This window comes from Symphalangus syndactylus, chromosome 2 (genome assembly GCF_028878055.3).
Source record: "Symphalangus syndactylus isolate Jambi chromosome 2, NHGRI_mSymSyn1-v2.1_pri, whole genome shotgun sequence".
Classification (NCBI taxonomy): Eukaryota; Metazoa; Chordata; class Mammalia; order Primates; family Hylobatidae; genus Symphalangus; species Symphalangus syndactylus.
Window position 1 is genome coordinate 21495014 of NC_072424.2, and position 22772 is coordinate 21517785.

General features: G+C 37.3%; 2 protein-coding genes across 7 annotated transcripts in view; one reads left to right on the forward strand and one right to left on the reverse strand.

Annotated features, from left to right (window-relative positions):
* The window catches only part of SHTN1 (shootin 1), a 121657-nt gene that overhangs the window by 36812 nt on the left and 62073 nt on the right, over nt 1–22772 (forward strand). For all 5 annotated transcript variants that reach the window (XR_010115553.1, XM_055247949.2, XM_063617355.1 and 2 more), the window contains 5 exons: nt 813–873; nt 8942–9036; nt 14954–15122; nt 17140–17237; nt 20147–20228. Coding sequence is in view for 4 of the 5 variants with exons in the window: in XM_055247949.2 (XP_055103924.1) it covers nt 813–873; nt 8942–9036; nt 14954–15122; nt 17140–17237; nt 20147–20228 (505 nt within the window). In the remaining variant the exon portion in view is untranslated. The remainder of the gene's footprint in view (nt 1–812; nt 874–8941; nt 9037–14953; nt 15123–17139; nt 17238–20146; nt 20229–22772) is intronic.
* Nucleotides 1–22772, reverse strand: part of ENO4 (enolase 4) — a 412386-nt gene that overhangs the window by 21154 nt on the left and 368460 nt on the right. The gene's annotated exons all lie outside the window — the stretch shown is intronic.

Below are 22772 nucleotides of genomic sequence, written 5' to 3' on the forward strand. Positions count from 1 at the left end.
GAGGACACATGGATCACTTTTTCTTGGGTGAGAGTGTGTGCCATGTGGCTGCCTTTTGTCCTCATGCAGTAGTCTTTTTTTTTGAGTCAGAGTCTTGCTCTGTCGCCCAGGCTGGAGTGCAATGGTGTGATCTTGGCTCAGTGCAACTTCTGCCTCCTGGGCTGAAGCAATTCTCCTGCCTCAGCCTCCTGAGTAGCTGGGATTACAGGCACGTGCCACCACACCTGGCTAATTTTTGTATTTTTAGTAGAGACGGCTTTTCACTGTGTTGGCCAAGCTGGTCTCTTTGGCCAGCTGGTCTCATACTCCTGACCTCGTGATCCGCCTGCCTCGGCCTCCCAAAGTGCTGGGATTACAGGCGCAAGCCACCATGCCCAGCCTGTGGTAGTCTTTCCATTCCCTCCCAAGTATGCACCAATGTTCTGGATAGGTGAAGCTGTTTGGAATCAGACCCGTACGTGAGTGACTATGTATAGCATTAGCCAAACGTAAAAAGAGGTACAAACATTCCCTTAAAGAATGAATGTATTTTAACTCAAGGATGTTAAATCGGGCTATTACTGAGGAGATAATGAGCAGGAAGGTGATTCATATCTTAGAAGGTCTGAGGAAATTGGCCAGATACAAATGGCACAAACACCATGCTGGCTGAGCAGTGCAAGTTCATATATGACCATTGATGCTTTTCAAAGGTTTTAAATTTGGTTTAGTTTTCAGAAAATTGCTGTTGTTTGTAAGTTTGCTCTTGCTTGCCTTTTCAAATTTAAAATTTATGATTGAAGTTTAACATTTGTTTACTTCTCTCATTTCAGTGTGACAAAATTAAGCAAGAACGAGATGAAGCTGTTAAAAAACTGGAAGAATTTCAGAAAAGTACGTAAGCGTTTCAGTGGAATTATTATAACACGTATAGCGTATTGGGGATTATGTGAGTAGATATATACCCTGTTTAGTTGCTAATGTCCTGGTCATGCAGTCAAGAAATCAAGACTTCCTTCTTTGTCCAAACATGCCCAGGCATTACTTTAAGCTTTAAAGAAATGGAATAAGCATGATTGTTTCATCAAGGGTGTTAGAAAAACCTGTACTTGTTATAAAACAGTTTAACTATACAGAAAAGTTAAAGGAGAACAAAAATGGCTTGTTGGCTCCTTGAAAAAGGCCAATGCTAGTACTTTATAGTCTCTCCTTGTTGGTCTTTTATTTGTGTAGTAAAAAATGTAATCATGTTTTGAATTCAGTTTTGCAGCCTGCTTTTTTCAGTAAATAGCACTCATGGTCATATTTGCATGTCAGTACAGATGTACATCAGTTTTTTGTTTGTTTGTTTTTTTGAGATGGAGTCTCGCTCTGTCACTAGGCTGGAGTGCAGTAGCAAGATCTTGGCTCACTGCAACCTCCGCCTCCTGGGTTTAAGCAATTCTCCTGCCTCAGCCTCCCAAGTAGCTGGAACTACAAGTGCACACCACCATACCCAGCTAAGTTTTGTATTTTTAGTAGAGACGGGGTTTCACCATATTGGCCAGGATGCTCCTAATCTCTTGACCTTGTGATCCTCCCGCCTCAGCCTCCCAAAGTGCTGGAATTACAGGCGAGAGCCACTGCACCCAGCCTGTACATCAGTTTTAATTGTTGTCCATAGTATTCCATTATAGGATAGTACCATAATGTATTTAATTATTCTTTCACTGACAGATTATTCCTGGTTTTTAGCTATTATAAATAATGTGATGGCAGGTATTCTGACACTTACATCTTTACAGTAATCTAAATAGTTCCTGAGGTTAATTCATAGAAAAGGAATTACACTGGAGATCCACTGTACAGCATTGTGCCTATAGCTAATAATACTGTGTTGTATACTTAAAATTTACCAAGAGGGTAGATCTTATGTTAAGTATTGTTACTACAAAAGAAAATAAGTAAATAAAGAGGACAGAAGGAAACTTTGGGAGGCGATGGATATGTCTGCAGCCTTGATGGTGGTGATGGTTTCACAGGTGTATAATAATCCCCCAAACTCATCATGTTGTATACATGAAATATGTATGGCTTTTTACGTGTCACTTATACCTTAATAAAGTGGTTCAAGAATAGAGAAAAGGAATGAAAGCTTCATAGAACTTAAACATTTTAAGAGTATGAATGTTTGAAATAGCCCTCTCACTGAAGAAAGTTACATTCCCACAAAAGCTATACTTTCCAAATTTTTGCTATTTTTTTATGTATGTAAATCTGTTATTTATCCCCTAAGATAACATAGCTGATCAGACCCAGAAGGATCGGGTGGAAATATGTCATAGGCAAAGGGTCAGACCGTAGCAGGGAAAGTGACCCCTCTCTTGGAAACAAGGCCTTTCTCCATCATTCTGCAGATGCTCTGTCAGTCAGGGTATTTGATTATTTATAAAGAGTTGATTTGGTAACTACACAACAGAACATTTTATTCTAGGTAAAACAGCCATACAAATGTAGCATTATGGTTAAATTTCAACAGCAAGTTTATTTCAGTGTCTGGTTGTAAGGTTGTAACAGAGAACATCCAAGGGGAATCTTGTTAATATTACCTGTCTTTGGAGGCCAATATGCTATGCTAGAAATATCTCTTATTTGCATATGTATGAATTCCAATTATATGGTACTTTTTTACTTATGGAATGTACTTATTCTTAAAGAGTTATACCATTGGCATTGTTACCAGTTAATATGCTTGAATTATTGATAATGGATTGGTGTGCAGTGGGAATAGTTCAAGTTCCTTATGGTTAGGCTTATAAAATATTTGGTCTAGGGCTTATAAAATATTTTGGTCTAGGTAGGCAGTAGGGACTTTGCCTTCTACATTATGCAAAACCAGAAGCAACATTCCCCAAAATCAACCTTCGAAGTAACATTTAAATTCTGCTTTCATCTGCCATTTCTCTTTTCCCTTTCTTTGTCTCTTCCTCTGAATACCTTTGGTAGTTTTAAAAATTTACATTTTTCCTTATGAGCAACTCAAAGCCTGAGAGGATTGATTGGAAGATTAGTACAACAATCTGTATGGTTGTATGCATTTAGTTTTTACCTTTACTAAGTGTCTTTAATTAATTTAAGGTTTGGATGTTAGGAAAACAGAGTACTAATTCTTTTTTTCTTACTCTCTTGGTAACTCACAGAACAACAGAGTGCCAACTCTTTACTCAGTCTCAAAAGGAGAGAAAACAAGGACTTGGCTGGGTGCGATGGCTCACTCCTGTAATCCCAGCACTTTGGGAGACCGAGGCAGGTGGATCACGAGGTCAGGGAGATCAAGACCATCCTGGCTAACATGGTGAAACCCCGTCTCTACTAAAAATACAAAAAATTAGCCAGGCGTGGTGGCGGGCGCCTGTAGTCCTAGCTACTTTGGAGGCTGAGGCAGGAGAATCACTTGAACCCAGGAGGCGGAGGTTGCAGTAAGCTGAGATCTTGCCACTGCACTCCAGACTGGCGACAGAGTCAGACTCCATCTCAAAAAAAACCCAAAAAAACAAAACAAATGAGGACTAAGAAAACTTAGTTTGTCAGAAAACTGTATCTGAGATAAATAATTCATGGCTTTTGAGCAGAGGGTAGAATTTCAGATTTGGAAGGGAATAGGCAGTATTTTTATCACCAGTGAAGAGCATTAGTTTGTGTGAATCCATTTCTGCATTAATAAAATTGGTATAAATGACCTTGCTTCATAGACCATTTGAGGGTAAAAAAAGATAATCTGTATAAAAAATGCTTAACACTGTACCTGGCATATAGTAAGTGCTCAATAAATATTAGTTGCTACTACCACCATCTCATCAACTAAAATATCCAGTGCCTGATTGCCCTTCAGTATTAAGAGTTCATATCATTTACCTTTAGGGAGTTAGTTCTTTGGCACCAGACTCCACATTTGGACAGTGGTGGAGGAAAGTTTCTTTTGGTGCTGAGTTGAAATCTGAAATCCCTGTAATGTTTACCTACTAGGCCTATGTTTACCTACTAGGCCTATGTCTTTTTTTTTTTTTTTTTTTTTTGAGACAGAGTCTCATTCTATTGCCCAGACTGGAATGCAGTGGCATGATCTCTCCTCGCTGCAACCTCCGCCTCCTGGATTCAAGCAATTCTTGTGCCTCACTCTCCCAAGTAGCTTGGATTACAGGTGGGTGCCCTCATGCCTGGCTATTTTTTGTATTTTTAGTAGAGATGGGCTTTCACCATGTTGGCCATGTTGGTCTTGAACTCTTGATCTCAAGTGGTCCTGTTGCCTCAGCCTCTCAAAGTGCTGGGATTACAGGCATGAGCCACCACACCCGGCCTAGGCCTAGGGAACAGCTGAATAAGGGTTAGGAAAAACTTTGTTTGGCCATAGGGCTCTACTCTCCCTAGCTTAGCATACTTTTCCCAGGATAAATGTTTTTATCCACGTGTCCATGTCATTTTTGATCCTCTGCTAGCTCTCTCTGAGCCTTCCTCCTACACACAAAGAACACCACCACATAGCAAAGCTGTATTCCCTAGACCAGATTCCTGTGAAAGGAAAAGTAACTAAAGACCTTTCATATCTTTTTATTTATTTATTTATTTATTTTTGAGATGGAGTTTTGCTCTTTTTGCCCAGGCTGGAGTACAATGGCGTGTTCTCGGCCCACTGCAACCTCCGCCTCCTGAGTTCAAGTGATTCTCCTGCCTTAGCCTCCAAAGTAGCTGGGATTACAGGCAGCTAACTTTGTATTTTTAGCATAGACAGGGTTTCACCATGTTGGCCAGGCTGGTCTCGAACTCCCAACCTCAGGTGATCTGCCTGCCTCGGCCTCCCAAAGTGCTGGGATTACAGGCATGAGCCACCATGCCCAGCCCCTTTCATATCTTTTCAACCACAATGTTAAATCCATTAATCTGTTTTAAGGACACACCGATTTTCCTACATATGTGCCAACTTTCATGGCTCTTTCCTTACCACATGGAAAACTTTTAAAGTGGTCTGATGTTGAAGAAGAATTTGTGATATGTTCACCACATATGCTTTAGAGATATTCTACATCTAAATATCGCCAGGAGTTGGAGTTGGGAGAAGAATTTGCTCTAGAAGCAACATCATTGGTGGTGACACCTTGTATAATGAATTAGAAAGGACTATAGAAAAGTAGAGTCACCTGGAAATGGTTTTAGCTGGGCTTTACCAGCTAGAACTCTGTGATTTAGAATATGTTATTTAACTTCTCTGTGCCTCTGTGTTCTCAAATATGAAATTGCTGCGATGATCCCTACGTGTTAGGATTGTTGTGAGTCTTCATGAGGGAGGGAACACATGTAGAGTTTAGCACGAGGCTGGACACATAGTCAGGCTCAACAAATGGTGATGGTAGTTGTTTCCTAAGCAATTCTATACTATAGAGAACATTCTCATAAAAGGCTGTTCACAGATGAGCTTAGGCCTTCAATCCTTCAAACAGACACTAACACAAGCACCTACTTTGCATGTAGCATTGTGCTAGGTGCAAGAGAATCAGACGTGTAAAACAAAATCCCTGCTCTAATGTTCATAGTGAGTAGAAGATAAAAACAAGTAAAAAAAAACAGTTACCCTACAATGTAATGTGTACTACAGTGCCATTTATGTAAGACTGCTTTGAAGTCATAGTTGAAGAGAGACAAACTTTGCTAATTCGAGTAGACTAATAGAAACAATAGTTGATGTACTTTTATGTTATACTTCTAAGTTCTCAGGGCCGTTAAAATTTTTTTATTATGAACAATTTCAAAGTTATGCAAAGGTGAGAACATAATGTAACGAACCCTCATGTTCCAGTTTGCCGGGTGCAACAGTTGCCAACTCACAGCCAGTCTTCCACCTGTACACCCATACACCCACTGTCACTGCCCTTGGATTGCTCTGGAACTAATTCCAGTCATCATATCATTTTACTGTTTACTGCAAAAGATTCGAATTCTTTTCTTTTTAACATAACTGCAGTATTACGGACACTTTATTAAAAGTTCATCTTTTTTCTTTTTTAAACCTCATGTCATCCAAATATGCAAATATGACAGGTACAGTGGCCATGGATTGTGGATATCCTGAGACAAGCCCAATTCAGAACCATAGGGCAAATTATTACATGAATCTAAATGTTTAAAAAACTTTTATTCTTTGAAATGTGCAAATAAATTTACATATTAAAAGTATTTCTGTTTTGCGTCATGTGACTTTTGGTTTTGGAAATGGGGTCATGGTTTTTAAAGATATGATCACCCTTTGAAATATACTCTTCCCTTATGAACCTAGAACATTGGTAAGTAGGTTGTTATGCTACCAATTTAGCACTGGAAGAATTTCTTATACTAAAAATTAATGCACAATTTAAAAAAATGTCTACTGTTCTCTCTTTGAGAAGAAATAAAAACCCCACCAGATGGAGTGTACCAAATCAGAATTGGAGAAAATGTGAGCAAGGACTACCCAGCTACATTTATCAAGTTAAATCATAGGGCACCTTTTTACAAACTGTTTAGAAAATAAATGTTTTTTTGTTTTGTTTTGTTTTGTTTCCTATTTGCTAGGCCTAAACCTCACTACTGTGGAATGAATTTTCTTACTCTTTCAAGAGCAAGAATGTTATTGAATAAAAAGTAAGATTCCTATGAAAAATGCAGAGTGTTTATGTTTTTGTTATGATAGTGGAAATACCAGATTGTGGCAGAAGATGTCAAGTAGTTAAGGCTAAAAATTCAAAGTAATATTTGATGTTGTAAAAATTGTATAGGTTTCTTTTCTCTTTCCTTCACATTTTTGAAGAACCTACCTTGTAAACATAGTGATAAAATGCCAGGAATATTAGGATTTTAAGGAAATAATAGAGCCTATTATTTAAACTACAATATAAAAGGCAATTACATTGATGAAGAGCTACATGGGCTTTGTGTGTGTGAATAAACTTGGCCTGTGTTCAGCTTCTATTTGTTCTTCTGGCATAAACACATATTGTGTGTGATTCCAGTTTAATGGGGACCCGTTTGTATGCCAAGCAGCTGCATTTTAGGACCTATTGCGTGATTTCATAGCTCTCTGAAAATTGGTTCTATTCAGAACAAGAGATAGAAGAGAAGAAGGGGGGTGATGTGGAAGGGGGGGGGAGCTTCAACACACAATCATTTCTTTTCAATTGGAGCCAGAAAGGTTGATGACAACATGACCATTGTGTTATAATGATAAGACCACTAAGGCATCTGTACCTCTCATCAAGGCTTTCACACAACAGCAGATACAATTTAATTCACTGCTCTGTCAGCAGTGCTGATACCATTATGCCGTCTGTCTCCACAGTTATAATCACTGTCCTCTGAGAAATGCAGTTGAAATGATCTTGAGCAGTCAAAGAAACTCTCAATTAAGGCTGCCACTTCCAATGTGTCAGATTGTGTCTTATGCACTTGGTACAATTTTCACTTCCAATCCTGTTTATTTACAATGTCTACCAGTAATTACGCTTAACGTGTCATTTAGTGAGGGGGGCCCCTGCCAAGCCGATTGTTGGGTGCTGCTGTACCATTGAGTGGGAGTTTCTCGAAGTCAATGCCATCAGCAGCTTTTAGGCCCTGATGGGATGCAGTAGTAATGTTGATAATGCAAGTATCGTGCTCATCAAGTCATAATTAGATGCCACTCAAATGTGCCACTTGTAATAACAGTGTTGATTCATGTTTTTCTCGGTGACTGCAACTACTAATTAGTTAAGTGGTTTTTGGTTGGCCTGCATTTGCTGCAGATTATTATTACCCCTGAAAAAATGTCAAGGTTAGAGATGTTTCTGGCCATTTAGTGCTGCTTTATGAATTTGAATATTAACATAATAAGAACTTTGGACAGACTTAGGAAGTAATACATTTTTGTATTTAATTTGGAGAGAAATTTTTTCCCCTGAGTTTAATCATAATTGCAGGTTAATTAAGCTTAAATGAAGCAAAAGTAATCTCTCTTTGTGTTATGTGAGCCCAGTGCTTTTTGCCTAACTTTGTTGGGTTTCACATTTGGGTGTCCTTTAATTTTTTTTTTTTTTAAGCCAAACAAATAGCAATAAGTAATGTCTACATTTAGGGTTGAGATTCTGAGAGTTTTCATTTAACTAGAAATATGGGTGGAAGGAATTGGCATTTTTCTTTCTTGATCTTCAAAATATAACTCAAGTTCTAAATCACTTTGTACCTGTAAATCTCAATTTACATGCACCAGCTATCAAAAAATCTAAAAAATACTATTTTTCAAGCATTGGTAACATATCAAGTAAAATTTTATTTTTCCTCTAATGTTTCTGATAGCCTATGATTCAGGAAGTAATTTATTAGCATCTGCTTTATAACCATATAGTACATAAATCTTACTGCTACACTTTTCTGCCCGAGAGTTACTTACAAAATAGCAGTAACTACTTTGTAGCTAATAGAGACAAATGTTGCAGTACTTAGCCAAGTTGCCACATCACTATTCCAGTCATAAGATCAATTTAAGATTTATTTTTCTTTTATTTTTTGTTAATTTTTCTTACTAGAGCCATGTGTTATACCCTGCCAAGAAAAAGAAGTCATGCTGTCACTCCTCTTTATTTATGAAATATTCTTTTGTTTAAATTAGCAGATATGTCTATGGATACATATATAGTTGCATAGAAAATAGACACGTAAAAAATCTAAATAGCTCTCTTAAAATGTACATAATAAAATGTATGTATGTGAAATGAATGTTTTTTGTTGTGTTCTTGTTTCTACATTCAAATATTAGCTCAGATTTAATCAGGGCAGCTTCTCAAAAACCTTTTTTCAGTGATAGCTAAAGGTCTGGCTAGCCAAAGAATTGAAGTATTCTTAATCATGGGACGATGCGTGGGCTCCTGGAATAGCTGACTAATCTTTGAATGCTGAGATTTTTTTTCCCCCTCGTTCCTAGTTTCTCACATGGTCATAGAGGAAGTTAATTTCATGCAGAACCATCTTGAAATAGAGAAGACTTGTCGAGAAAGTGCTGAAGCTTTGGCAACAAAGGTGAGACTTCAAATGAAGGAATTTTACCTGAGCTTTTAAATTTCAACTTGCTTTTCTAAGCAGTGGCTTCTGTCCGGTTTTGCTTTTCTACTTCTCTGATCGATTATCTACTCTGATGATGAGGGAAATGCTAAAAGCCCTCAGAATCCTGGAATATGCTTATGTAAATATTCGCCGTAATGCAAAGGTTATTCCAATTGTAAAAGGAGCATTTGTATGTGAGTATTTCAGCATTTGTGCTTTTTGCCTGTGAAAATGTGGAAAAAATGGTCCCAGAGTAGTGTTAAAGGGGACTTTGCAAATGTCCATGCATTTGGTTAAAATGCTAACCAAGTTTAAAACTAACCTGGTGTGACATAAAAGAGCAGTGAATGTCTCATATTTGAATCAGATGAAAAAGTCACCCTGAAGCCGTGCATTTCAGGTGATTATTTATGAAAGCAAAGCGAGGGCATGCTAAAAATGACCTCCAGTGTTCCACTGATTGCTTCTTGCTGATGAATTTACCAAGTGTGTAATTTTCTACATTCTATCTCATCAGAAGTACATTATTATTAAAGAATGTTTTTTATCTCTGTCTTATGTATTTTGGGTTGGGTAAAATGCATCTGAACCACTTCATCAGAAAGTGGATTACAGCAATTTTCAACCAAATTTCATTAGTAATACTGGTTGTGTTTCTTTTCCCTCCCCTCCATCACCCACCTCCGAAAGTTTCTTTGGATGTGACTGAAATCCTACTCCCAATAAATACATAAATAAATATAATTTGTATGCATTAACAGTGTGCTTGATAGAGGTATTTGCTTAATTGTTTGCATAACAACACTATATTAGAATTCATAAGATATTTAATCAGGACCTAACTAAGAATATAAATTTGGGTATGTAACTTCTCTCCTGTTATTCATCTGAAGAATACATAGCAATACACTTTAAAAACACTTTTTAAAATATGATAACATGGGTATTCTCACATCATTTTTACTCTGCGGCACAGTCCTAGATTCACTAGTCCGTAATGTTGTGTGAATTCTGTTTTCATTTTTTGAATTTCTTTTTTTGGAATAAGTAGAGAAAAAGTACATTTGGAGCCTGCCAGCTGCTCTGAATCTTCTAGTGTCTAAGGATACACTCTCTATTTTTTCTTGTTATTAACAAGTATTCCTGTTGTCATAGCACATCCAGAGTGAGGATACTGGCTACCTTTCGGGATTGGCAGAGTTTATGAAAGACACTGGTTTGTGGGGCAGTATATACAGGTTTTGTTCCTGGTTATGTCATTTTGGGCATATGTGATTTTGGACAAGTTAATTTTGTTCTCTGAACTGTAGTATCTCATCTTAAATGACATGATGGACTACAGTTAGGACTGGAGTTAATAATTTATTTGCATGTGGCCCCTTTTGAAAAATTACTTTATTCTGTCTCCCCTTTTATTTAATAGGTGTTTTGGGGCAAGAGAACTCACCTCTCTGAGCTACAGTTGTCTTGCTCTAAATGCCAGGATGGACCATGGTTGGCTTCATCATAATACCCCAGATCCACTGGCTCTAGATGTGTGGCCTAGGCATGTGCATGTAGAAAAGCTGCCTGGTGACTATTATATTCATTGCTCGTTATGAACCAGTGTTACCTAATCTCTAAGTTCATTTTTACAATTAAGTCTTAATAACAGGATCCTTACCTAACACTGTTTGTTGCCTGTTCTTTAAAAACCCTTTTTTAAAATGAACATATAGTTTATTTTTGAAGATATAGTATGAACTCCTGGGGCCTAGAACAAAAATTTAAAAAATGGATTAAATCAAATACTATAAATGTGCTTGTTTGTTGTGAAAGACTGCTTTGAATGCAAAATGTGGAAACTTCATTATATGTGTGACTTCATTCTGATTTAAGTATCAATTGTCATTTTTGAAAGTAGGCTTTCAAAAATGCTCATTTTTTTTCCTGAGAGCAAAATTTCTATAAATTCTTATTTTTCTAAATTTTTGCCATCAAATTAATGACAAATGGAATGTTTAATTCTGATGATGCAGCTTGACCTTGTAATTTTCTTTTTTTTCTTTTTGAAATGGAGTCCTGCTCTGTTGTCCAGGCTGGAGTGCAGTGATGCCATCTTGGCTCACTGCAACCTCCACCTCCCAGATTGAAGCGATTCTCCTGCCTCAGTCTCCCGAGTAGCTGGTATTACAGGCACGTGCCACCACGCCCAGTTAATTTCTGTGTTTTTAGTAGAGATGGTGTTTCACTGTGTTGACCAGGCTGGTCTCAAACTCCTGACCTCAGGTGAGCTGCCTGCCTTAGCCTCCTAAAGTGCTGGGATTATAGGCGTGAGCCACTGCGCCCAGTTCCTCATATTTTCTTAGAAGCAAGTATGGATACTTTGCTTTGCTAAAATGTGTAGATTAAACTGATAAATGTAGACCAGTTATTTAAGTCATATGATCCAAAGCCATTAAACTTGCTTGTTTTGTACCTTTAAATAGCCACTAAACTGGACAATATAAAAACCCTATTTACATTGGAATATAACAGTAGGTTCTGTTACTGTAGGGTTATAAAAGATATATTTTTGGCTGGGTGTGGTGGCTCACGCCTGTAATCCCAGCACTTTGGGAGGCCAAGGCGAGCAGATCACCTGAGGTCAGGAGATCGAGACCATCCTGGCAAACACAGTGAAACCCCGTCTCTACTAAAAGTACAAAAATTAGCTGGGCGTGGTGGCGCGTGCCTGTAATCCCAGTTACTTGGGAGGCTGAGGCAGGAGAATTGCTTGAACCAGGGAGTCAGAGGTTGCAGTGAGTCGAGATCACACAGCTCTACTCCAGCCTGGTGACAGAGGGAGACTCCATCTCAAAAAAAAAAAAAAAAAGTAAAAAGATATATTTTTGCCTTAGACATAGAGGGGTTTCAAACAACAAGTAGCATGCCATTAACCTACAGCTTGATGAATAGCTACAATGAAATTACTTAGCCAAAATTTGTGAATTCAGAATTCTCAAAAATGTGCAAATAGTATGCACATAAGACCTCATGTCTAGGTTGGGTGTGGTGGCTCACTCCTGTAATCCCAGTGCTTTGGAAGGACAAGGTGGGAGGGTCACTTGAGCTCAGGAGTTTGAGAGTTTGAGGCTGTGGTGAGCTATGATCATACCACTGCACTCTAACCTGGGTGACAGAGCAAGAACCCATCTCCAAAAAAAAAAAAAAAAAACCCTCATATATATAAATGTTACATTTCTTCTTTCAAAATGTGAAAATGGGGTTTCAGAGAAGGATTATGAAATTTTCTGATTGGCTTTTTTTTCTCGAGCTGACTTTGTTAAATAGAGTAATTGTATTGCAGACAAACTGGTGGATTTTGGTGCCTGGTTTGACAGGGGCATTAAACCCTTTTGAGGGCAGAACTGTGTTAGCTATGATGTTGCTAAGGTATTATTGTAGTGGTTGTCTAAGAAGTAATATATTAAGCACTAGATGACAGAAACTAGTAGATTCTTGAGTATCCTGGAGGAAGGAGAAAATACATAAATGAATACTTTGATTGAAGAAAACTAGCTGGTAAATGATTTCCAAAGGATAATTAGACACAAACTAAACCTCTTCTTACTATTAATAACTAACACTGAAGTTTTATTATGTGGCAGTTACTATATTAAATACTTTATAGATAATGTCTCATTTAATCATCATATTGTGGGATAGAGACTATCTTAATTCTTAGTTTACTGATGAGAAAACTGAAACATAAGGATTAGGTTAGTTGTAGAGGCAGAGATGGAATTTTATTGCAGAGCTGGGTTGTATAATAAAGCAATGCATTTCTTTATATCAATGATTCTTGGTGTTGATGTACATTAAAATCATCCGGGAAACTGAAAAGGGCTATGCTGGGCTCCACTGCCAGAGATTTGGGTATGGTATAGAGCCTACGCATTGGGGTTTTTAAAAAGCTCTCCAGAGATTCTGATGGACAGAGTTGAGAACCATTAGTTTAAATATTAGGATACAGAACCAGAAATTAAGTCTTAAATGTCTTCACTTTTTCCTTAAATTGATGTTTTCTTCTGACATTCCTAAAAGATGGGATAGTTTGAGAATTGACACGTGAGGGTCCTTGAGCTTTGAGGGCCATGCTGTAGCATTCATGGTTTAAAGAACCCACAACAGTTTTTACCTGAATTTTCCATCTTGAGGAAGAGGTGTTGGGAAATTATGGGCCTCATCTTTTGTCTTGATCTCCTAATGTAACGTGTGGAGACAGAAGCTAGAGTTGGAGACTGGGACTGAGGATAAAGGGTTGTATCTGATTCCCTGAATAGAGGTTGCCAGTCTTCCAGGAAGAATCCATGGAAGAGTTCATAGCCATTTCTTAGAGATTCTTCCTGATTCTCCAAAGACGTCAGACAAACCTCTCGTGCTCCAGACCATGCCACTTTAGGTTCCATATTATTGGGGTAGAAATCAGATCTCCCAGATTGAAGTGGGCTGGGCTTTCTCTGTGAGAAACCCTGAGGAACCCTAATTATGATCACAAATGAAAGAGCAAAGTCAGACCAGTACCATGCTAAATATCTTGTTCTAGTGTCAGGTTTACAGTGAGGAAAGGTAGTTACCTTTCTAATGAACTATGTTCATTTGTTTCCAGTATCAATTATTAAATTCAGAGCATGTCTTCGTGGTCAAGGGCTCTAGTAAATGAAATGTGTTTGCATTTCTATAACTGACATTTTATACTGGGGAAAATAATCTACTGAATACTTTGATGTGCGCAAATTAAGGAAAACTGTTTATCTTTTAGTCTTGGGAGAAAACATAAGCAAAACCATATTGTACTTCTGTGGACATTGGACCATCCTTAGTCTTTGTGTGTGCTTTGTCCTAAATTTTCTTGTACATAAACACATTAGCTAAAGGTGATAATAGTTGAATAACCAAAGTTAAAAAACCAACTCATTTCCATGTCCGGGAATAAAAAATACATTAACAAATTAGGATTCCTTTTTTTTTTTTTTTTTTGCCATGAACTAGAACTCTTTTAATAGAGATAGTAGAAACAACATCTTAAACTAGTTTAAACAAGAAAAGAAAATAATGTAGGATCTGTTAGAAATATCAGAGACTTCCATAGAATCTCTGAGACAGGAGCAGTTTAGGAATGGACTGGAGTCTGGGGCTTGAGTCTGGTGGGAAACCCTTTCTCCATTGCCTTTCTCTACACATCAGCTTCAGTTTTAGCTTTTCTAAAAACTACCTTCCTCTTTTCCTTGATTCTGTAGTGGAATGTGGTTACCAGCAGCTCCTGTCCAGACACATGGAAAGAAACTCATTGCTCTGTTCCAGCCTCCAAACTTCTAGCGAGGGGATCTCATTGGTCACACTTGGGTCATGTGTTTAATCCCTGGACTAATACGTTGTGGCCAAAGGGATGGAGTATGCTTGGGAGTATGCTTGGGAGATTTCAATGGCACTCCCATTGAAATCATGGTAACAATGGAAAGTAGTAATGTCCAGAAAAGAGGAGATGTTAGGCAAACAGACGATTAAAAGGTGTTCACAGCACCGCAGCAAGCAGATTTGCTTGAAATAAAATGCCTTTTTTAAGACTACTAATGACTATAAATAAAAATTTTATTTAATCTGTACTGGTGTTTTATCTTGGTTCCTTATATTTCTCATCAGTTACAACTAGCATTTCCACTTGCTGCTGGCTGTAATCCAGGCATCAGGTCTTGGTTAAAGAAATAAGTTTAATATAAAACCTTATTTAATGAATCTGCTAATTGTTATGTCCTGCTGTGAGTGTTGATGAATAGGTAAGAAAAAGATATACTTAATTTGTCTATTGTTTTAAAATCCAAGATACTCATTTGGCTGCTGTTAAAATAACTGTTTTTATATTTTGTCTTAGCTAAATAAAGAAAATAAAACATTGAAAAGAATCAGCATGTTGTACATGGCCAAGCTGGGACCAGATGTAATAACTGAAGAGATAAACATTGATGATGAAGATTCAACTACAGACACAGACGGTGCCGCCGAGACTTGTGTCTCAGTACAGTGTCAGAAGCAAATTAAAGGTAGAACTCTTTGCTTAATTATTGAGCATATTTTTTACCCCATTAGGATAGTGCTTCTGAACCCTGACTGCACATTAGAATCATGTGGGGAGCTTTAAAAATACTGATGCCTAGGCAGGTCGTGGTGGCTCATGCCTGTAATCCCAGCACTTTGGGAGGCCAAGGCAGGTGGATCACCTGAGGTCAGGAGCTGGAGACCAACTTGGCCAACCTGGTGAAACCCGGTCTCTACTAAAATATACAAAAATTAGCTGGGTGTGGTGGCAGGTGCCTGTAATCCCAGCTACTTGGGAGGCTGAGACAGGAGAATCACTTGAACCCAGGAGGCGGAGGTTGCAGTGAGCCAAGATCGCGCCGTTGCACTCCAGCCTGGGCGACAGAGTGAGACTCTGTCTCAAAAAAAAAAAAAAAAAAACAAAAAAAGAAACTGATGCCTGGGTCCTACCCTATCCAAAATTTTGCTACACCATAGGCCAATCAAATCAGAATTTTGGATGGGGTAGGACCTAGGCATCAGTATTTTGAAAGCTTCCCACATCATTTATTTATATCTCCAAATCACCATAGGGTATATAACAATTGTGCTTTATGAGTTACTTTCTTGTTTGGAATTAGGCACTTTTGAAAGTGTTGTCTCAATGGAAACAGCCAGTTATACCATAACCTTAGGGATATGTACTATATGTCAAGACATTTTTGTTAAATGAAAGAAAGAATGAATAAAAATATATTTAGCCGACACCCCTTTTTGTTGGTTAACAAGTAGTGTTATAAGGCAAGATCATACGATACATCTACTAAATGCACATGCATTTTATTCATATACATGTTTATTTAAAGATGTAGGAAAGCAGTTCTGGCTCAATAACTATTGGAACATTTTAATTTAGTACACAGGTCAAAAGCAGTATTCATTTATTTGTTTGGTAGATAAAATTTCAACTGGAAGTATAAAGAATAAAGGATGTTACAGACACCATCTTTACCGACTCTTCAACCCCTCAAGCTAACACAAAATAGAATTCATGTTGGTAGGGAGGGAGAGGAAGTTTAAAGGAGTTCCCTTTGTTCATGATTCTCCTTTCTGTTTGAGCTTGAACAATATGGTTTCATGTTCTTCTTTCTGGATTAGCCAGCAAATGGAGAAAGTGATTTAGAAATAAGTCTCTGAGAACTTCTCCAAGCTGAGTTTATGTAAAAAGTTTGATTTAATTTACAAATAACCACATAACATATTTTTTATTGCACTTGGAAAACAGTAAGAAATTAAAGACAATTAAAACCTAAGTGACAAAACAGTAGGTCGGAATATAAATTTCAGTAGTTTGTGCTAATCTATGTGTATTTTCAACCATTTGAGTGACAGAAGTAACTAACACCAGAAGCTTTTGCGCTTACAGTTGATAATACTCTCATTCTAGTAACACACTTTTCATTGAATCCTAATAATAAAACTATGAAATACATTTAAAAACAAAACACCCATGACTCTAGAGAGAAAATTACTAGAATTAACCCTTCTTTCAAATAGTTATATTTTGAATCAGTTCAAATAATGTCTAAGGACTATAAATTGGCAGCAAGACAGGATCTTTTACTTCTAATCAAAATATCCAATTATTAATGCCCAATTGTTGATTTATATTGTATTGTGATAACAGCCCATGGCATTATGAAATAAAAAAGAAATTAGTACTACACCTTAATTTGTTTTGCTGAAAACTTAAAAAATTTTACTTCCAAAATACTAGATAGTTTTCTAGAATGTGGTTTTGATAGAATGCAAAGAAAACATGATCTGGTACATTTAATGTAGTGAGGTTGCCTGATATAAAATTGTAAATGTCCATGGCTACATGGGGGAGGGCCACACAAATGAGATTCTCATTGTCCTTTGAAAGTGTTAAATAATCTTGACCATAAGCTGCACATGGACTGGCATTTTCAATTCTTTTGACCAGATTGATTTCTTATTTTAAAAATAAGTTTATATATATTTTTTTCCTTAAAAATGCAGAACTTCGAGATCAAATTGTATCTGTTCAGGAGGAAAAGAAGATATTAGCCATTGAGCTTGAAAATCTCAAGAGCAAACTCGTAGAAGTAATTGAAGAAGTATGTATCTCAGGCCTGAAAGGCAAGGGCTTTAGCATTTTCAAGGTGTTTGGGGATTTGCTAAGTTAAGAACTTAATATTATAAGCCAATTTCTAACATGAGAACTATGTACCAATTTTAATCTTCTCTCCTCAATTTCAGACATAAAAAAAGGTAGAGGAAATAAGATCATGAAGATTCATGTACCCACTACCTAGCTTAATAAATAAAACTCTGAAATAGCATGGACATGTTTCCTGTTGTTCCCCCAGTTTTTGCTATGTAAGGCAAATTTGTAAGAATAGTAGCTACTATTTCAAGCCATATATTTTATTGCTGCTGGTAGAGAAAGAAGAGCATGTTTTGCTTTTCCAGTGAATGACTAGTTCAATTGGGAAGCACTGTCCCTCTGTGCATCTCCAACATAGGCATTTATGATAGGTGGTAGGATGGGTTCAAGTGGTTGTTTACAAAATCTTTCTTTTCTGGTGTTTTGTTTTGTTCGAGACAAGACCTAACTCTGTCACACTCAGACTGGAGTGCAGTGGCATGATCACAGCTCACTACAGCCTCAATCTCCCAGGCTCAAATGATCCTCCTGCCTCAGCCTCCCAAATAGCTGAGAGTACAGGCATGCGTCACCACGCCTGCCTGATTTTTTAAAATTTTTATAGAGATGTGGGTTCCTGTATTTCCCAGGCTTACCTTGAACTCCTGGACTTGAATGATCTTCCCACCTTGGCCTCCCAAAGTGCTGGGACCACCAGTGCAAGCCACTGCACCTGACCTCTTTTTCCTTTTGAACTGTCTTAAGAACAAGACCCTCACAATTGCCTTTTATTTGCACGAGGCTTCAAGGATTTGCCTTCACAGTCTTCATTCTTGATTTAATTTGTATCAGTGGTTCTTAGATTCTATAGCCCAGCGCTTCCCAACTGATGTGCCACTGAACCTTGATAAAGTGGCTTATGGGCATGCCAACGTTTTGATCCTGTCAGTGAGCAGCCTCATCCAATTACCTCAGTTTGCATACACATATTGTCATTTTCTTGGAGGCCATGATGTAAAAAAGGTTGGGAAGCAGTGTCTGCCAACTTCCCAGTCTGACCTCCTTTTATTATTGTGGCAAAACATTGTAATGAATGGGAAGAAGGAAGATGATATTTTGGAAAGGACCTTACTGTTGGACAATGTGTACCAGTTACTAATTTAAACCAAAACCAAAAATAAAGCCTACACTAAAAGAACCAGTTAATAGATTATCTGGAGGTGCTGATGGATTCAGCGCCACTTTCAGGACCATTATCTTTGTTTCTTGGTGTGCTCTGTTCCTCATTTGTGATTATTTCCTGATGATTCTCTCCCTTCCCACTTAGAGGTGTTATTGGAAGACAATTCAACAATTATTTTTATTTTGGCTATTTCAGACATCTGAAAAGGCATAATGAACAAAATAATGGGGCTGAGTTCAGTGGCTCACGCCTGTAATCCTAGCACTTTGGGAGGCCGAGGCAGGAGGATCACTTGAGCCCAGGAGTTGGAGACCAGCAAGACCTCCTAGCATGACCTCGTCTCTCAAAAAAATTTTAAAAAATATTAGCCAGGCATGGTGGCATATGCCTGTAGTCCCAGCTACTCAGAGGGCTGAGGTGGGAGGATTGCTTGAGCCCAGGAGTTCGAGGCTGCAATGAGCTATGATTGTACTACCACCCTCCAGCCTGAGTGACAGACTGAGACCCTGTCTCTAAAAAAATTATTTTTAATGAACATCCATATACCTGCTACCCAACTTAATTCACAGAATATTAGCATAGTGATGAAAGCCCTGGTGTAACTTTCTAGTTGCATACTCCTTGCTCCCTGCCCAGTTTCCCTAAACAACCATTATTCTGAACTTGGTGTTTATCATGTCAGTGCATATATTTACATGTTCACTACAATTCATAGTATTTTGAGTGTTTTTAAATATTATAAACATGCCTGCTTTCTAAATTCAATGTATTTGAGATTTATCTTCTACCCTGATATATGTAGCTTTACTTTATGTTCTTTTTTTTTTTAAAAAAAAAACTTTTCTATAGTATTCTCTTTCATTGATGGACATCAAAAGTTATTTCAGAAATTTAAATTTTTGTGGGAGTATTTATATGTATTTTATTTAAGCCAAGAGTCATCAAAGTTCAAAGTCTTATTTTAAAAGTTCATGTTCGTCTTACTTAAGTCAAAAATAATCAACATTTATTTATTTATTTATTTTTTTAAATTATTATACTTTAAGTCCTAGGGTACATGTGCACAATGTGCAGGTTTGTTACATATGTATACATGTGCCATGTTGGTGTGCTGCACCCATTAACTCGTCATTTACATTAGGTATATCTCCTAATGCTAATCAACATTTAAAATGAATACCAAAATTGAGTATCAGATCTTGACTAAATGATTCTTGTATTTTCTGGGTGATCTTTAGTTGGATTTTTGCATTAAAATATGAATCATGGCTGGGTATGGTGGCTCACACCTGTAATCCCAGCACTTCAGGAGGCTGAAGCAGGAGGATTGCTCGAGCCCAGGAGTTCAAGACCAGCCTAGGCAACATAGGAGACCCCATCTCTATATTCTTTTTCTTTTAAATTAAAAAAATATGTATCATTTACATTGGATGGCTAGCATACTGTCATGCTTAGGTGCCAATGCCAACTGGAATATACAAATAAGTTCTGTACCAGGTATACATCCTAACTTAAATAGCTATCCTTGAAGCTTTAAAGAAGAGCTTTAATAAAAAGTCTTAACACATTGAAACCAATGTCTGCTTTAAATTGTAACTTCATGTTGAAAGTGGAACAGCAATTGAGTATCACACATTGCCATATGTCCTGTTTTACAATTTTTGATGTTTTCTCCCCTCAAAATTTCACATTTTTAGGTAAATAAAGTTAAACAAGAAAAGGCTGTTTTAAATTCAGAAGTTCTTGAACAGAGAAAAGTCTTAGAAAAATGCAATAGAGGTAAGTCTGTCCAGTCTTTTTTTCTCAAATACATATGTGGTTTGTTCTGTTTGCATATATTGTGTGTCATTTTACACCTGTGCCTAAGTATGACTGTAAATAAAATCTTCTCCTATATTGTGATTTTCTAGCATTGTGTCTCTCCCATTCCTATTGTTTTATTACCCAACTTAGAGTCTGGGGACATCTAAAAGTGATTTCACTTGAGGAACAAGGAACCTACTCATTTTGAAACTTCAAACCGAAATACTACTTCTGTCTTACATATATCCAGGGATCATGGCCATTTTAGCTCTCTCTTCAGCATTTATATATTTGGTAGGTTATTTAGTAAATCTCAATCCAGAAGAGGTTAGGCTGTCTACATGAAACGTGTAACATTATGTGATGAAATTTTAAATTAAGAGGATGTGGAAAATAGGACAAAGGAAAGTAAGAGTTACATTGATATACAAAGTGCATACTTGTTCTGAGGTCTTGCACATTTCCTGCCTGTATGTTTGAAATCTGGTTCTGAGCTGTCTGACAGTCATTGCAATAAGAGATTGATGATCATTTAAATGAATCACATGAAAATGAACCTAATCATCAGGAAAAGCAGACCTGCTCTCCTGGTGAGAGGGAAATGTCTCCAGTGGCTATATCCAGAAAAAACTTTGTGTACTTTGGTCAACAGTGACTTTATCCACCTAGTTATAAAACACAGCATCAGCTCTCATGGGGGCTGTTTCATGTATCTCCCAGTTTAAGACAAGGAAGTGATGCCAAAGTGTGGTTCTGCAAAAGTAATTCTGGGAGTGGTAGGAAGAACTTAATATACTTTCTCTTCTCTCTTTTTCCCTCAGTCACTCTCTTTCCTTGTTTAGAAGCTGAAACACTAACAGGAAACCTTTGCTACCCAGGGCCTTCCCTATTGTTATTGGTGGTAGCTGTAAATCTTTTTGTCATTCATCAACTGGGATTTTTTTTTTGTTAATAAAGGACCTTGTAGTTAAATGTGGGCAATATGCTGGATTGTAACATTTCTTCAAGTCTTTCTGTATTTAAAGATAGAAATGATGTAGAATTTTCAGTCTTGATTCACTGTGCTAGGAAAAGCGTTCTGCAAGGATTAATCATGTAGATCTTGCCTTCAGAGAGCCCCCTGTCTAGGAAGAGAGAGAAATTATATAAATAAATACCTGACTAGGACCAACCTGATTTCTTTCAGATTCCAAGTCAGAAGGTCCAGGACACGTGAAAATTCCCTTTTTATTATAGTGTTCTGGACATAGAAAAGAGAGTCAATTATCTTGCCAGGGCTTCAGATAGTCATAGTGTTCTTTGTTTTCTTCATGAAATTTCTTGTTTAAATAGGCTTGAAAATCATTTAGCTCTCAGGGACCTATAATTCACACCAAAAATCACCACTCTTATTGCTTTACTTACTAGTCTTTCATCTGAAGAGGCTGTAGATTTACAGAGTACAGAGTTTGAAATTCTATGTCATTACACAGCAAACCAGTCCTTAGCCAGTTAGGATTGAAGTGCCCTCGTGGAACAGTGTGTGAAGGCAGCTGTTAAGAGAGCCTTTTGAAAGATTTTGTTGGTATGACTCAGCTCAGGGTGGAGGTGACTCACCAGAAGTGGATGGACAGTGTGCTGTCTGCCCAGCTTGTGCCTAATATCTAATGGTGTCATCACACCCTCTGTCCTGTCATTATCACTATTTAACAAAATAGGCCACTGAATGTTGAAAATAGCAAAGAATTTATATTACTTTTATTTGACAGGACCTTTTGAAGCTTTCAGTCTTGCAGTAACTCCTTGGTACAAAGCTCTGATTCTTTGGTTCTGAATGCATTTAAGGCTGTTTCTGTCCTTTGTAAATATGGAGAACACTTAAAAATAACTTATATGTCCAGGCGCAGTGGCTCACACCTGTAATCCCAGCACTTTGGGAGGCTGAGGCAGGCGGATTACTTGAGATCAGGAGTTTGAGACCAGCCTGGCCAACATGGTAAAACCTCATCTCTACTGAAATACAAAAATTAGCCAGATATGGTGGCACGCACCTGTCTGTAATCCCAGCTACTCAGGAGGCTGAGGCAGGAGAATCACTTGAACCTAGGAGGTGGAGGTTGCAGTGAACCAAGATTGCACCACTGCATTCCAGCCTGGGTGACAGACATAGTGAGACTCCATCTCTCAAAAACTAAATAAGTAAATAAAACATATATATATTATATATATATAAATATTTTATATCTATTATATATAAAAATTATTTTATATCTATTATATATATAAATTATTTTTATATATTATATATTTTTATATAAAATATTTACATTTTATACATATGTATATACATAGACATAATTTATACATTTATTTACATTTAATATATATATAATACATATATTTTTATACATAAAAATGTATATATTCAGGTAGTATACTTTTTTTGGTGGAAAATTTAGATTCATGTAAGGAAAGAAAAAAATCTCAACCTTTACAATCCAGAGATAAGCACTAGTAACATTGTAGTGTATATTCTTCCAA